Source organism: Lissotriton helveticus, chromosome 11, assembly GCF_964261635.1.
Source record: "Lissotriton helveticus chromosome 11, aLisHel1.1, whole genome shotgun sequence".
In the NCBI taxonomy this organism is placed as follows: Eukaryota; Metazoa; Chordata; class Amphibia; order Caudata; family Salamandridae; genus Lissotriton; species Lissotriton helveticus.
This window is the reverse complement of record NC_136072.1, coordinates 236744491-236761747: the sequence shown is the minus strand read 5'-3', so window position 1 is coordinate 236761747 and position 17257 is coordinate 236744491. Positions and strand designations below refer to the sequence as shown.

General features: G+C 38.1%; 1 protein-coding gene across 1 annotated transcript in view; it reads left to right on the top strand.

Annotated features, from left to right (window-relative positions):
• Positions 1 to 17257, top strand: part of LOC144792825 (glutathione hydrolase-like YwrD proenzyme) — a 564131-nt gene that overhangs the window by 363341 nt on the left and 183533 nt on the right. Inside the window, exon 6 of the mRNA XM_078668023.1 lies at positions 1315 to 1467. Within this exon, the coding sequence (XP_078524149.1) occupies positions 1315 to 1467 (153 nt within the window). The remainder of the gene's footprint in view (positions 1 to 1314; positions 1468 to 17257) is intronic.

Genomic DNA, 17257 nt, shown 5'->3' with positions numbered 1-17257 from the left:
ATCTCTCAGGTAGAGCCCAGGTAAACAAAGTGACAAGCAAATGCTATAGCACCCTAAAAGTACTGCGTAAAGTTTTAGACCTTCTTCCGACAGAAGCGAGAAAGACCATAGTCCATGCCCTAATATCCCCCCATTTGGACTATGGTAATGCTCTCCTACTTGGCCTTAATCAAAAGAGTCTGCACCAGTTATAATGCATACAGAATTCTGCAGCACGACTGGTGCTCGGTCTCCCTCGGAGAGCATCTACGAAAAATGCGCTTGCCAAGCTTCATTGGCTCCCTGTAAAAGAGAGAATTATATTTAAAACTCTCTGCTACGCACACCGCATTGCCCAAAACAAAGGCCGTAGTTATCTGAGAGGCCTCATCACCATCCATAGGCCGATCAAAGATCTTAGATCAGCAGGCACGATGCTATTTAAAATCCTCCGCATCACTAAAGCTAAAATGGGAGGAAAATCCTTCCGCTATCTAGCCACCAAGTTCTGGAATGCCTTGCCAATCCAGCTGCGGATGGAGCCATCTGAAACAAGGTTCAGAGCTAGACTTAAAACTTATCTATTTCCCAAAAATTAATTCTGCTCGCCTGACTCTTGGTCCTTCTTGATGGTTTGCATTTGCAGTCAGCGCGGGGACACACAGTTTTGTGCAGCCAGGCGCTTAATAAATGCTGATTATTATTATTATTATTATTAAAAGCTGTCCCAAATCAGTTTGAAAATTGCCATTTAACCCTGTCTTCTATATGCTCATAAGGTGCCCAATGATCTCAGATTAGTAGACAAAAATCAACATTAGATCTAATATTGTCCTCAACAGTGTCAATGCTTTCTCATTTAAAGGGATCCTCTTCTGCAGTAATGAAGAATGACAATTAGAAGCCAAGTAGCTAATGTTGCTCTCAGAGATATCTTACGGTGGCAAAAAATATTATCCTAAAAATTGGATATCCACAAAAACCTTTTAAAATAGTATATGTCTAACTGATACAGCAAAACTCCCACAACTAGGGAAAATATAATTTAAACTATGGCCGTTTGCTGCTTCCTGCATATCTTACACACAACAAAAGTGGTATATAATACCTCATCCAACCTGGGGGAAAGATGGGGGTGGGGTTGCCTCCATCTTTCTTTCCTTCCCACCAAGGCGCCTAACATATACATCCTCTGTTACATTAAATTCAATAACTGGTGCTGAGAATGAGCTAACTTGGTTTTCTGTTTAGGACAGAGGGTCAAGGTGATAGTTGTGCAATAAATGACTCTGTATAGTACTTTAGTGTTCACCATATATTGCCTTTGCTTTCCAGGAGCTGTCAAATTTTGGGAAGAAAGGATTCTATGAAGGTAGAATTGCATCAGCCATAGTGGATGTCCTGCACCACAATGGTTCAGTAATGGCATTGGAAGACCTTAAACGTCACAAGACTGAACAAGTGGAGCCCATCTCCACAACATATAAGGCTGAGTATTACCGTTCATTAGCAATTACATGAAGGGAGGCGGTATTGCTGTTGAATTGAGTTTTCTCTGACTGTATCTGTTCCTTTTTGTGGCTAGCATGATATCCCTTCAGAGATGTTTATAGCTGGTTATTAAAATGCTGTACGTATGGAATATGTAATTATAGAAATAGGCCAGCACACTTATATTGTACCAGGAAAATGACTAACGTCACTCCCAACTGTGATAAGGTTGCAACATATACCTACCATTGAGTGATCGAATCACACGTAGAATTTGAATGCAAATTAGAGTGGGAACATTGATCCCTGCATTTCCTGTCTTGTTGGTTTCTCTCAGTCCTCTCCAGGAATTATAATGTAGCTTCAATCAGATGGGACGTTGGTTAAGGCACTGATACACAACAATGCAAAAGACAAGCAAGAGGAGTCAAAGAAACAGCTGCACACTTTGATTGGCAATGTTTGCTTTAATCTTTTATTTGGAATAAGGTAATTGCATTCTAGACCACCGGGGACCTACTTTGGCCCCACTGGCCACAGTCACTGTCGAGTACATAAACCTTGTTCTTAGTTACCCAGAAAGTAGTAATGGCTGTAAGTCTCCACCTCCTACTTATTAACACTTCTAATGGACATGGATGAATACCACAAATCTGGTACAAACTGAGGAATTGTAAAGAGCTCATGGTATCAATTCTTTTGATATTTTAGCTATCACATCTAGATTTCTATTTAAGATTTCTGAAGCGACCTGCTCTGTGTTACTTATCCGTCTTTAGCTCTGTTGGAGTATCAGTTTCCATCATCCCATATCTTCTGCCCCATGCTCTTATGGTCCTCAGGGTAACACACGCTCTCTCTGTCTCTTTATTAAATCTCTCTGTGCACTCCGTCTCCTTACTGTAGCACTGAAATACCATAATAACCAACTCTGTCCATCCAATGAGTACTTTAGTTCTCCTGGGTAAAGCTGCCACTGTCCATTTCTTCTGCAGAAATCTCAGATGAGATCTGTTTTCAAAACACTGTCCTTTGCTAGACACATTGTATTTTTGTTTTTTACCATTACCTTTGGTTATACAAATACCCATATTCTTTCTGCAAATCCCAGAAGAGAACAAATAGACTGACAAAACATTTAAGCAAGTATGTGTATTGAGGTTCTTTTAAGCCATTTCACATCCTATTCAGGCCTGACCCTGTGAAAAGTGTGAAAATATTCTCTTAAAGCAATGTCTCGACTTAGTAAACTTTAAATATGACAAAGCCTACCACTGCTTTCTTCATTCAGCGTTCCGATGAAGTCCACTCATCTAACAGGATGCACTGGTACAACGTGTATAATTCACATCACATTATTAAACGAAGCAGGCTGAGTCATTTTTTGGTGCTGCTTTGCCAACAATAAATCGCTCACAGTATCTAAGGATCTAATCTATAAACTCGTGGCATAATTAGTCCTAGTCACCGTATCATGGAAGAATGCAAGCACGGTGCCTTTGTGACTGTAGAAAGAGATTTTGAACGTTGTAGGTTTCGAAAAGAAGATTTATTTAAGATAGAGAACAGCTTAACAACCACAGGAGGAAGACCGGGCAGACACAACCAATCTCCACTCGACTCTCCAACCAACTCCCCAGAATCCCATAACATTCTCAATGACATATAACAATTCTACAAATGACCAAAGAGAGAATACCACACACCTCCCCCTTTAAAAAAAAAAATAATAATTTAAAAAACAGTGGAACGTAACTAAAAACGAACAAAATCTTTTAACTTAATAGGAGAATGCTTAACACGGGAGCTTCTTCTAGTGACATCAATTTCTTGTCCAATATCCAATGAATTATCAGATACAACTTCAACAACATTTTCATGTACTACATCATTTTCAATATTCTTTTGAAGATCTAAATAATCAAAAGCTTCATGAGAACCTGGAAGTCCATTCATACTTTCAAAAGAATAATCAGCTGAAAATGTTCCAGAATCATTGACTTTGACCAACAGAGACCTAGAACAAATGGATGTTGAACAACTTGGTGTAGTTCCATAAACATATGATTTACACACATAAATGCCTCTAAAATTCCAAATTTTACCACCTTCTACCCTGACAGCTTTGCTAAAAAGTTCAATAATTCTTACAGGATCAGACCATCTAGACTGTTTTCTATTTACTTGTCCACCTAATTTCACTCGCACCCATTCACCCACTCTTAATTTAGAAACATTGGACCTTCTTTTGGGATTATTTTGTATCATCTTATCTTGAATTTTTTACTTTTTGTTTTCATCATTATTTGATCTCTGAGAACCTGCTCTTAAGAAATAGTTTCAAATGTGCATGAACAAGCCAAAGAACGTAACGCTGAAAGATAGTCCTCTATAGATTCTTCTACTTTTTGGGCACATGAATAGAATTTGAATCTTTCCATTACTGTGTTAATTTTTCTTCCAAAACGAATTTTCATCTGTTTGGTGGCTTTCTCAAAAACATCCATATCTCCTGCATCTTCAATTGGAGGTAGATTGTCAAATTCTTTAATGCCAGCACCTCCTAAACAATGTCTAAGTAACACAAGTTTCCGGTTTGCTGAACAACCATCTTTTTCAAGCACATCCACATAAGACATAAACATTGTAAACCATAAATCCCATTCTATATTGGGCTCCCCAGCTACTTGTAGAAAATGTGGTGGTGCAGCGATACTAGACATTATAATTAAATAAGAAAAACTTGGCAATAAAGCAATTAAAAAGTAAGTAAAACAAACAGTACCTTGCACTTTAGATGAAAATAAAATGTAGTAAAAGATGGTGCTTAGATGACTGGAGAATCACTTAAAACTATGGGATAAATAACTAATTTTAAGCACTGGTAACGCTAAAATTGTTTAAAATATTGCAATGAATGAAAAACAGCTCCGACTTGAAGAATTGAAACTGACGATTTCCAAAACGGTGCCATGTAATTTACGTTCATTATGCTGCGTAGGGTTAAAGTTTACCAATCACACAATGCATAGCGGGATAATCCTGAGAAGATGAAACAGTCGCAGAGAAGAATTCTTGTGCGTGTACAGTGCTTGAATAGAAACAGATACGCGCGATGAAATTCAAAAGATGCCGCCAAGAAAACGTTATCTACCGCTTGATAAATGCGGTCGATAGCGGTACAATATAAACAGTAAGTGATCAGATTGCCATTAAACGCTGATAACGCTGGTACTTTGAAATAGTAAGAATTTGAATAGTCATTCAATGCTGGTAACGGTAATGTAAGTTGAAAAGACATATGGGTGCATTCATAAACCGTCAGCGCAAGAACATGCATGAGCGCTAGGTTTAAAGAAAATAAGTCTTTAAAGAAAATAAGTCGCACAAAATATAAGCTGAAAAGTACGCTACCAAAGAGTATCCAAACGGTATCCACAACAGAATTTAGATGACAAACTCTTCTGTTATCCAAATTGAAGCTGAATAACGAGTGAATGCTGTCTCGAATCTTTAAATCTTGTTCCCAATCGTCGCCAAATACTATGTAGAAAGAGATCTTGAACGTTGTAGGTTTCGAAGAGAAGATTTATTTAAGATAGAGAACAGCTTAACAACCACAGGAGGAAAACCGGGCAGACACGACCTATCTCCACTCGACTCTCCAACCAACTCCCCAGAATCCTATAACATTCTCAATGCCATATAACAATTCTACCAATGACCTAAGAGAGAATGCCACAGTGACATAAAACGTTGCTGTTTAGTAGGGCTCGAATCATAAAGTTTCTGCACGCAGATCAAATGTGCTCAAAAACTGATGTGCTGGTGGAAATTCCCTTATAGATACACGATCAAGGGAGATTTTGGTTCATGGATAGGACTTCTCATTGCTAATCACTAAAAAAGTCCATGTTATATACATATATATATATATATATATATATATATATATATATATATATATATATATATATATATATATATATATATTCACTGAAAAAACCATAGGTTATAGACCATATATAGTTAGGAATTAGCATTTAAAAAACCTTATTTTACTGACACAAAACCATTGAAATTCCATATATAGTTAGTTGTACTAACTATATATCGCGCACCCGCAATCCACTGCTGATCATGTCACATATTACATCATTCATGACATGGTCATTGACATCACTGATGACATCACTGATGACATCTCAAATGACATCACTGATGACATCACTGATGACAACATCCAGTGACTGTATGTTTCTGTAAAGTTAAAATATGTCTTACATATTGAAGAATGAGTGGATGTATAAGTGTCTGGATGAAGGATTTAGTAGGTGCATGATTGACTGTATGAGTGAGTGAATAAATGTGTGTCACTGAGTGCATGAGTTAGTGACTAAACTGTCTTAATTTGTGCATCATTATGTCTGTTGTTCTGTAAACTGCTGCATGTGTTGATCAGTAGCTATATGAGTAAGTATATGGGTTATTGATTGGTTGCCCAAGTATTTGTATGGGAGACTGAGTGTGTGTGTGTGAAGGCTGGGAGGTGTATGACTCTGTGCATAGATGTGTTAGCAGTTAATTCAATAGATGTATGGGTTCAAAAGTGCATGTGGAAACACCTGTATGGGCGGTTGACTGAGTGCATTGGTGAGTGAATGGATATCTCAGTGCTACATGTCAAAGTAAGTACATATGTAAAACACAGTACATGTGACAGTTGACATATATAAATAACTGTGCATAAGAGCCAGTGAATGTGTGAGTGGCTGTATGGATCATTGTGTACTTGTATCAGGCAATGTAAAAGAGAGTAAATATGTGTTAGTATATGTTTGAATAAGTAAGGTGTGTATAACTGTATAGTTGAGGAAATGGAGGTGTGATTGATTCTTTGCATGACTGACTAAGTGTCTGAGTAACTCCATGGATGAGTGACAGTCTGTGAGTGTCTGTTTACACTGAGTGTATCTAAGGTTATATTAGAGTCTGAAGAGGTTCATCGTATTATCACATGAATGATGTCATCAGTGATGTGATCAGTAATGTCAAATGAGATGTCATCAGTGATGTCATTTGAGATGTCATCAGTGATGTCATCAGTGATGTCATTTGAGATGTCATCAGTGATGTCATTTGAGATGTCATCAGTGATGTCATCAGTGATGTCACTGACCATGTCATGAATGATGTAATATGTGACATGATCAGCAGTGGATTGCGGGTGCGCGATATATAGTTAGTACAACTAACTATATATGGAATTTCAATGGTTTTGTGTGAGTAAAATAAGGTTTTTTAAATGCTAATTCCTAACTATATATGGTCTATAACCTATGGTTTTTTCAGTGAATTTCAATGGTTTTTTAATAGCAAATAACAAAAGCTTTAAAATGTATTTTTCTTTAAATCAAAAAATATATTTTACATGTTTTTAATACTTTTTTTTTTAATTATATTTTTTGTTTCGCTCCCGGTACGCGAACCGGTTAGCTTCCCGTTAGCGCAATTGGTGCCGCGACCCGGTCCGCGAACCGGTAAACGTTCCGTTTGTGCAACTGCTGCGTTAGAAAACAACATCGTGACGCGTCGCGTCAGCGTGACGTATCGCGTTGTCGCGTAATACGTCATATGACGCGCCAAGGTAGCGTACCCGGAAGCGAACTGGTACGCGAACCGAGGCGCGAAGCGCTGCTTCCCGGAAGCGATCCGGGACGCGGCCCAAAGCGCGTAACGTAAACACAACAAGTCATGTGACTCGGTAATAACACTTTTCATTGGTTCATTTCACTTTTGGTTTCCTAATGATGTAAGACTAGGTCATGTGACCTAAAAGGAACACTTTTCATTGGTTTAGAACTATTGTTTTTCCAAATGATGAAAACCCCTCCTTCTTTCCTCACTCTGACTTTCATCTTTGTGAGAGAAAGACCCTTTGTGATTAGTGAGCAATGGCTTCATTAGTAGCTTCAGCTGGTGCTTCCCCACCACCTCCACCACATCCAAAGAAGAGAGGACCACCTGCTGAAGTTATTATTCAGCAAGAGGAGGAAGAAGAGGAAGAAGAGGAAGAGCAGCAAGAGAGGCAATTTTTGCGTGAGGAGCCCAGGAGGTCTCATGTGAAAGTAAATTATATTTGGCAATTTTTTAGTTATCCCCAGGGCCAAAAAAAAGTCAATGCACGGTACGTAACTTGCCTTATATGTAAAGAAAGCCTGTCCAGAGGCACCGAGAAAAAGTACAGTTACGGCAATTACACGATGCATCGCCATATGAGTAGGTGGCATCCTAACAACTACAGTGCTGCGCAGTTAAGTGACCAGCAAGATAATCCTCCTTCAATGGCCAGAAGATCAGTTGTGCCGGAAGTGACGGGACCAGAGGCGAGGGAGTTGGTCCCAAATATTCAGATGAAATTTGGGGAAGTGAAACAAGTGTGCGTGCATTGCAATGGGTTCATTTGCTACAGAGAAAGTAGCATCACTCTGATCAACAGAGCTATCGACAATCATGATTGTCCGAAACGCCCCAGACAATAAATTCTTTTTTTTTTGTTGCTCCTGTTGAGCCCTTTACAATGAATCGTTTTCGTTTCCCCCCCCCAAAAAAACCCAAAAAAATATAAAACTGTTCAGAAAATACAAAAAAAGTAAAAAAATGTTCAGAAAAATAATAAAAAAAACATAAAACAACAAAAACAATAAAAAAAAAGTTCTTTTCAGAACTACCTCCCTGTTATAAAAAAATTGGTAGAATATTTGGAACTCTGCCAACCTCTATTTCTTTTGGTTCGCTTCCCCGTTCGCTCTCCGGTACGCGAACCGGGAGCGAACCAAAAAAATATTTAAAAAAAAAAGAAGAGTAATTATAAGGGAAGGAAACAGACAGTTATGTTAAAAGAAAGACAGCTATAGGGAGTAAAGTAGAGATACTGTTTAATAGATCTATTTACTGAAGAAAAGATTTAAGAGAGTATAATTGTGAAAAACAAAATAGATAAGTAAGTGAGAAAAAAAAGAGAGTAGAAGAATAACAAACGAGAGTTTCTTAGAGAATGTGAATGAATAATCAAATTAAGATTAAAACATCGGAATAACAGAGAGAAAAAACACAATGCAGAAAAGAAGAAGTAACAGAAAAGGAATGATTGAAACAGCAAAGAAATGTAAATAACATAGGGGCATATTATCAACATAGGCGATAAAAATTTTGCTGCTTTTATCAGCAGAAATCTGACACTAAAGACGCTTTTGCGGCAGTTTTCTGCCAATAATTACTGCTTTTATCGGCAGAAAACTGCCGCTAAAGCCGCTTTTCCGGAAGAAAACTGCTGCTAAAGCCACTTTTGCTGCAGTTTTCTGCCGATAAAAACACTGATAAATGTATTGCCTGTGTTGATAATATGCCCCTTACTGTGCTCGAACTACAGAGAGAAAGCATAATGAACAAGTAGTGAAAGAGTGATCAGTCAGAAACAGTGAGAGTAATAGACACAGAGTGAGTGAACAAGAGTGACGAAGTATGAGAAGAGAGGGACTGACAAAAATAGTGGAAGGAGTAGAGTAAGTAAGTAATAGAGAAAGGATTGAGGGAAGTAGCAAAGGCAGGAAAGTGAGGGTTAAAGAAATGAAGTAGTGAAACTAATAGAAGTTAAATGTGATAGAAATGTAACGAAAAGAGTACAAAACATTTACCTTATAATTGTCGTTAACTTAGTCACTTGTAATTTTTATACTTTCAATCTGTGAGAGAGAGAACAAACATTTGAAAAATATTAAAACATGTATTTAAAAATTAGAAAAGACAAGTGAAAAGATTGAAGGACAAACAGTTTTTCAATAACTTTGACACTTACAGAAGCCTCTGCTTCTCCATGCCCCTACACAGTCCTAAAAATATACATTTTAAACTAACAGTATCTTGATGCAGATGAAGTGAGGCCTATCTTGCAATATGGTGCATCTTTTGCACTGCTGCTGTCTCACAACAGTGATGCAATGGCAGCGCAAAAGAGGTGCAAAGCCATCATAAAATTGCCCTTAACATTTTAAATAATTGTTTCAGGATGCCAATAAGATGTGTCCTATCCAGAGGTTTGTTTCAGGTGAGGCCTACTCAGGGTTCCAAATGAAATTTCGAATTGTTGAAGAGTACAGAGGAGATAATACATGTGAAGGCTTACCAATGAAGTAAGTCATGTACACTTTACTCTTGAACAAAAGCCAGACCTCTTTTGTGTCTGTGGACAGACCTAAACTTAATCTGCACAATGTCATTCGTAAACTTAGGAAACACAGGTGATATAATTGAAAAATGTGGAGTTTCTTTTCCTCATTTCACAATCACATCACCTGTGTTGCCTTTGCTTAGGTATCTCATAGTGCAGATGTAGTCCAGCATATGAAACAGTACCCAGAAATGCACACTGCATGCAAGAACTTTGACACTTACAAAAGCTTCAGCTTCCGCATGCCCCCTACACAGTGCTAATTATATACATTTTAAACTGATGGTATCTTGCTGGAGATGAACTGAAACCTATCTTGCAACATGGTGCATCTTTTACACAAAAGTGACCCACAGCGGAGCAAAAGAGGCGCACGGCCATCATAAATCTTACCCTAACATTTTAAATGATTGTTTCAAGATGCCGATAAGGTGTAACCTATCCACAGATTTGTTTCAGGTAAGTCCTACTCAGAGTTGCAGATGAAATTTAGGTTAGTTGAAGAATACAGAGGAGATAATACATGTGCAGGCCTATCAACGAAGTGAGTCATGTCCACTGCACTCTTGAACAAATGTCAGACCTCCTCTGTCTCCAGGAACAGGCCTAAACCTCATCTACACAATGTGATGTGTAATGTTAGGAAACACAGGTAATATAATGCTCATTCCACAATCATATCACCTGTGTTTCCTTTGCTTAGGTATCTCATTGTGGAAATGTAGTCTATCATATGAAAGACTACGTAGAATATGAGCACTGTATGCAACAACTTTGACACTTACAGAAGCCTCTCCTTCTCCATGCCTCCTACACAGTTCTACATGTACATCATAAATGCAAACAGTACAGAATTAATTATACATGTTAAATGGTTTATTTTTGCTGTTCTCAGAATGTATCAAATTTCACTAAAAACAGTGACTTGAAGGTATTCATCATATAACAGCGGGGAAAAAAAAACACAATCAAAATGATTGTGTTTAAAAAACCCATACAACATAACAAATCAGAATTCAGAACTCCTTAAAGTTAACTTACTTTCCATGACGTCGAAGGATGTCCTATGAACAGCTTACACTCTGTTGTGCTGTTATTACTTTCAGCCCGCCACTTTCTGAAAGAAAGCCTCCATCGTTTTGAAAAATATGTTACATACAATAAATGACTTCTCGCTCTCTAGCACATGTTTCCACAAGGCCAAATCATGTCAGAGCCATTTATAACTCTTGGAATTCTTGTAAGCCAATCCCGTCATGTTGTATTTCCGCAACTTTCAGAATTAAAATGTTAAAGATCATTTTCACAATCCTGGACTACTAATATCTTACCCTTCTTGCTCACTCATGTTCTACATTTCCTATGACACTGATACTGCTTACTATGAAGCAGACTTACACTACCTCTATGACTACTACAATTATTTAATTCTCTACATCACTTTTAATCACAAAGCAATATAAAACAGTAGACAGCATTGCAGACTTACATTCCCTCTACTCCATGTTTTGATTGGCTGCTTGAATTAGCTTATAAAAAGAAATAGTTTTTCTGAACTCATTCAAAGTGCAGTTATTTTTCCATGACGTCCAGTGTTATGGTAAGAAGTTATGTCTCTGTACTACACTTATCCTCAAGGCCAAATCGTGTAGGAGCCATTAGAACTTCTTGAAATTCCTCAGAGCACATCCCGAGATTCTTTCCCTAAAATTTTGGTTTTAAAAACACCAGGTAAGAATTTTTAAGGTCATACGGCAATTTTTTTTTGAAAATTAAAACAGAATCGTTGCAGAATGACCAGCCATTTCTAGACTTTAAATAAGCTGTGTAATGTCCTGATGTTATTGAAGGACCGTCATGATATATAATTGCTTCAGTTACAAAAGTCCTTCCTGATATTGACAACTGTGAAGCTACAAAATTTTTAATTAAAGTTGTCAATTTTGTTCCATCAGGCCTACATCGTTGGAACATTAAAATGACATACTGGCCATATGTTCGTATAAATAATGTTGACATCATTTCAGATTTACATTGGCTACACTCCATGTTGTGATCAGCTGCTTTTACTAGCTTATTAAAAGAGACTGATTTACTGTCTGGCAAAGTTAAATATATACATCTTTCTGAGTCTACACTAGTAGTACTTGATACCCTACAGTTCTCGCAGTCATGCTGCCATTGATAAGAAAGCCCAAACAGGTGATCTACATCTACACCTTCAGCATGCAATACATCAAGCATATACATTAAAAACTCCTGACAATCTTGCTGAATATTTTGAGAGAATTGTGTTTGGCCTGAACATCTGTCTAACAGATTTAGAATTTCAGACACACTTTCTATTTTTGTTCTATCAGTGCTACATTTCTCTAACACAGAATTTAACAAACTGCATAATCTTTGATCAGAATTGACCACAATCTCTTCTTTTACATTTTCTAGAGAAAACAAAACATTAACCACTACATTAGCATAGCAGTTGACACCAGAAGTGTTTTCAAATTGAAAACCAACAACATCTTCAACAGAATCCTTTTTGTTTCTGCTTATAATTTCAGGTTCATCGACTTTTCGTCTTTTTGCTACAACCTCCCCAGTATTGGTCACATTTCTTCGTTTCCGGCCTACCACACGTTTCTCAAACAAAGGATATTGAGGCAAATGTGGCGCATACTCTCTTCTCAACCTATTGTATTCCTTAACACAATCTAGATCCGCACAAATGTTTGTGACATCACACTCAATCAAGTACAATCCCGATAAAGTTCTAACTCTTGACAATGCCACATATGCCATACCCTCCTTGAACACAGAACTGCCAATATTCACCAATGCACTGTCTACACTTAAACCTTGCGATTTATGGATTGTCACCGCATATGCGAAGCAAACAGGAAACTGCTTACCGCGAACATATAAGTCTTTTACAAGCAAAAATCTAGCAGAACAACGACCAATTAGCTGTACTTCCTCAATGCCATCAAATTTAATTTTTAAAAATTCAATTCCATCTCTATTTCTGTATTTCACAAAATCAACAACATTACCCATTGATCCATTTACCAGACCTCTTTCAACATGTAAATTCCTTCTTAAAATTATACGGCAGTTCAAGCACACATTCAGAGTCTTTTCAAAACCTGCAGTTTTAGATATAGTCTTCTCTAATGAATCCAATTTTGATTTCAAATTCTCAGACAAAATAATTGTTGATCCCATATGCTCTACTCTGTCAATAGCTTCCAGTTTCACAATCTCTTGCTTTTCTAAATTCAACATTTTGTTGTTGAAGATGGCACATTCTGCAAGAGTTGGCATCAAACATATTCCAGATTTCTTCTCAGTAATTTTCTGAAAAATATTCTCAGGCACAACATCTTGTTCTGGATATAAATTTGACAGTAATCGTGCATGTAAAGCTTCTTTCCCATGCTCGGTCACTTTTCCTATTCTAACATCTTGTAGAATATTCTTGTAAACTTCATCCTTCGCCTGACGCATATTTTCATGCAGTTCAGCATAATTGAAGTTTAACCATATATTGACGTTGCCAATGCTCCCTAGGCACTTCCTGGTATCTTCATGTGTGAGCATTTTGAACACAGGTTGCCCTTTCACTGGTGTCAGCTGCAGAAGATCTCCGAAAACAATGATGTGTTTGCCACCAAATAACACATCATACTCTGTTTTGAGAACTTCTTGCATTCTCAAATGCACAAAGGCAAGCATGACATTGGAAACCATGCTTACTTCGTCAATGATAAGAAGTTTCATTTTCCTCAAGATTCTTGAAACTTCACAACAAGCATCTCCAGATAGCTTGTGATATTGTAATTTGTTGTCATGCTCCACTGGCAGCATCAGTAAACGATGTAAAGTAATCCCTTTAATGTTATGTGCTGCCAGTCCAGTTGGAGCGGTGACAACACAAGACAGCGATGACTCAGTCCTTTCCTGCAAATAACATGAAATTGCTTTAATAAGGAAACTTTTTCCAGTTCCCGCTTCTCCACTCACGTATAGTCGGCCAGGCTTCAACGACGTACATGAGCACTCTTTCTTCTCATGACTTAATCCATGATCAATTTGCATGGTAACTTCGTCATATATTTTCCTCTGCTCAACGTTGAGTTGTCTTTCCAACTCTTCTAAGTTAACCGCATCCTCCTGAGCATGTGCCATGGCTCTTTCCACTTCATTCATAGCAGTGGCAGCTTCATTTTCGATAACAGGTCCTCCTAGTGGATCCTGACTCAATGAAGCAGAACTCTGACTGTCCTGAGAACTGTCTCTGGCAATCTCGGCTGCAATCGTTGCTTCCTGCTCAATTTCCGCATTCAACATTTCTACATATTTGGGAAAAGCAGGACATTCTATGGTCTCCTTGGCGGCAGTGAAAGAGTCTTCGTAACAGAGGAAATCTCCAAGCAGTTCCTCTTCTGCACGCCAAGGCTTGAAAAGTTGCAAAAGTGCTAAATAGAAAAACTCCTTTTTTTCAGGAGATTCGCCACTCAATTTTCGATGGTTTACCAAGTGGCATTTTCTTTGCTTGACCAGACATCCCTCACTTCCAATTACAGCATACACTCCTTTCTTAGTATCTTCTTTGATGTTCCTCTTGAATATGTAATTTTGAAGAACCTCATACAGACAAACATTCTCGAGGTGACTGCTTCGATTTGGATAATATGTATCCAACATGTTGCTCTTTAAAATGTCGGTACTGTTTGGCTCCTTTTCCGCCAAATACTCAATTTCCCGCACAGGTTTCAGAACTCGATTACGCGTTGCAGCAAGACCAAGACCCGCCCAAACGATACTCCTAGATTTGGCATAGAGACTTGCTGAAGACAACCGGTCAGAACATTCGTAAGCTCCGATTTCTCGATGCGACAACATCTTCAGACTGAAACTGTACAACTTCTTACTGAGGCTCTTTTCATGGGAAATGTCCTCCCACATATCCTTCAATTCTGTCTTCTCTTTTTTGGTGATGTAAGATGTCACATACCGAGCCACAGCCATACAGTTATCAGCCACAAACTGTATATCCATGTTAGCATTCCACATGGACAAAATCACCGGGTTGTAGTCGTTGATGTACTTGGACTCTTCGTTCCTCTTCAAATTGTATGTGTTTTTAGGTGATTTCTTCATCACATTATGTCGCAGCGAAGACATCAAACTGTTTACTCTTCCTTTAGAAATCACCGGTCGTGGAAAGCCGAAACGACATTTGGTGTAGAACTTGTCCTTGTTTCGGAATTTACGACGACAGTACTTTCCACAACGATGGCTTTGGAAACGTAGAACTTTTTCTCTTAGGCTTTTCTTCTCCTTTGCGTTTGGAACAGCACACGTAGAATACTGTTGTATGAAACTCATCACTGAGTCTTCTGGATCCGTTCCAAATTTAGGTGCATCCTTGATCCACAACAGCATATGTATGTGAGGAGCACCTCTTGCTTGGTACTCCTTTCTCCAGAAGAAATCCAACACCTCTCCAAGAGGTGGATTCTTCTTATTCATGATGAAAGACATCATAGCTTCAAATCTATGATTGAAGTACCGGCATACATTGACTGGATCCAAAGAGCACAGTTCTCCGGGTGTCTTGAATTCGATGTTTTCGATGTTTCCATTTGCCTCTCGTAGAAATTCAAGTAAGTCTTCCCAGCCATACTCGGCACAGCTCAGAGTGAGGAACCATGTGGGAGTTCCTAAGTTCCTCAGCATACATTTTAAATCACCATGACGACGGTACCAGTACTCATTAGTACCACGCTGACACGCCATGAGATTAATCAGGTGAGAATCCAAAATACTGTCTTGGACATTGACTTTATCCATAAAGTCACTTGCCGAGATGTTTTGCATGTGTATACCACTTTTCAAGATGTGGTTCACTGCATATGACAGTCCAGACAGATCGCTTTCAAACAGGAGATGAAACAAATAGGGAATACATTGTCGAAACCTAGCATCTCCTGCATACAATCGCAAAGTCCGGTATTCAGAAGCAGGAATTTGATGAGGTCGCTCATCATATCTTCCTCCCTGACCTGTTGGAAAAAGCTGTGGGAAACACCGAGCTTCCAAACTTTCCTCCCAAACACTAATGGGACTCCCTTTGGCTTGTTTCATTTGAAACAACTCAATAGCATTCCCCATGACTTCCTTGGAATGCAAAGGATGAACACTATAATGTTCATATATTTCTTCACTAGTAGAGGGTTCTACTTTCTCAATTTGACCAGCACACAAATCGCTATCCTCTTCCTCACTTACTTCCTCTTCTGCAACATAAACATTCTTATAGTACTTATTATTTTTTTTCAAATACAATGTTGCCTTTTTGACTTTCCTAACATCCACTAAATCTTGCCATATTTTCTTATTCTTTGTCGGAACCCCATTAACTAAGATAACCAGAGGTTCCTCTTCCACTTTTTCTACTCCAATTGTGTTAATGTTTTTCTTCAAATCTAGAGGCAAATAAACAACTCTTCCCTTTAATCCTCTCTGTAAATCTGATGGAGGCAATTTCCCTGTCTTTGGCTCCATTCTTACAATAGCCTGAAAGGGATGGATACTTTGAATCAAAATAGATTCATAAGTATTTAAATCCTTTAATTCAGAAGGAATCTCAACCAATTCCAGATTATTATGAACTGCTCTAGCAGGCATCTGGTTTTGATTTAATTTGCTACAACAATAAGTACACACACGTTGATCCGATCCCAAATCAAAACAATTTTCTACCATCAAGTATGTTGTGAAATCCTTCCATTCACTATTATTTTCCCTTTCACTTTTTGCATATAAATCCACTAACTTAGTCTGATTCTTATAATAAGTGCGTCGACAACACACACAAGTGAAATTAGGCCTCTCACTTGATTTCACCTGAAACGTCGCAATTTCCCTCTGAAAATTATCTGTACTGGAAACCTGTACTCTATCTTCCACATTACCCTCTTCTTCTTGGTCAATTTCAACATTCTCCTCTTTACTTCCAAAGTAACAAAACTCAATTTCTGCACAAATATTCTTCACATCTACTTCTGAACCATGCAAAAGAGCAGCGCATAATTGTTTAAGCATAATTGCTGGACTCTTAGCATAATACAACATTCTAACTAATTTCCTCACTTTATTATGATGCACTGCTAGCATCCTGAAATGATGAAAAACACTCTGGCATACTCTCCTGGAAAGACAAGCCAGTGAATGACCATGCAAACCTGTCACTTCTCTCACTCTGCAAGGATCTAATTCTTGCAACAACTTCATTTTCTGCTTCAAACTTTTCTTATTAAATGTCCGTACAAAATCACAAAGCAAATTGATGGAATCCTGTCGCACACTGCAAATACTACTACACTTCCAGGTGTACACAGGACCCTTAGGACGTCTTCCTAAAACCTCATTACCTAACACCTCTTCTGTCTCTGTTGTCACAAGTTTTTCTTTTTCAACTAGACAACCATCTTTCACTTCATAAGCTCGATCACTGGTGTCAACTGCATGCACCAAATCATTATCCTGGAAATA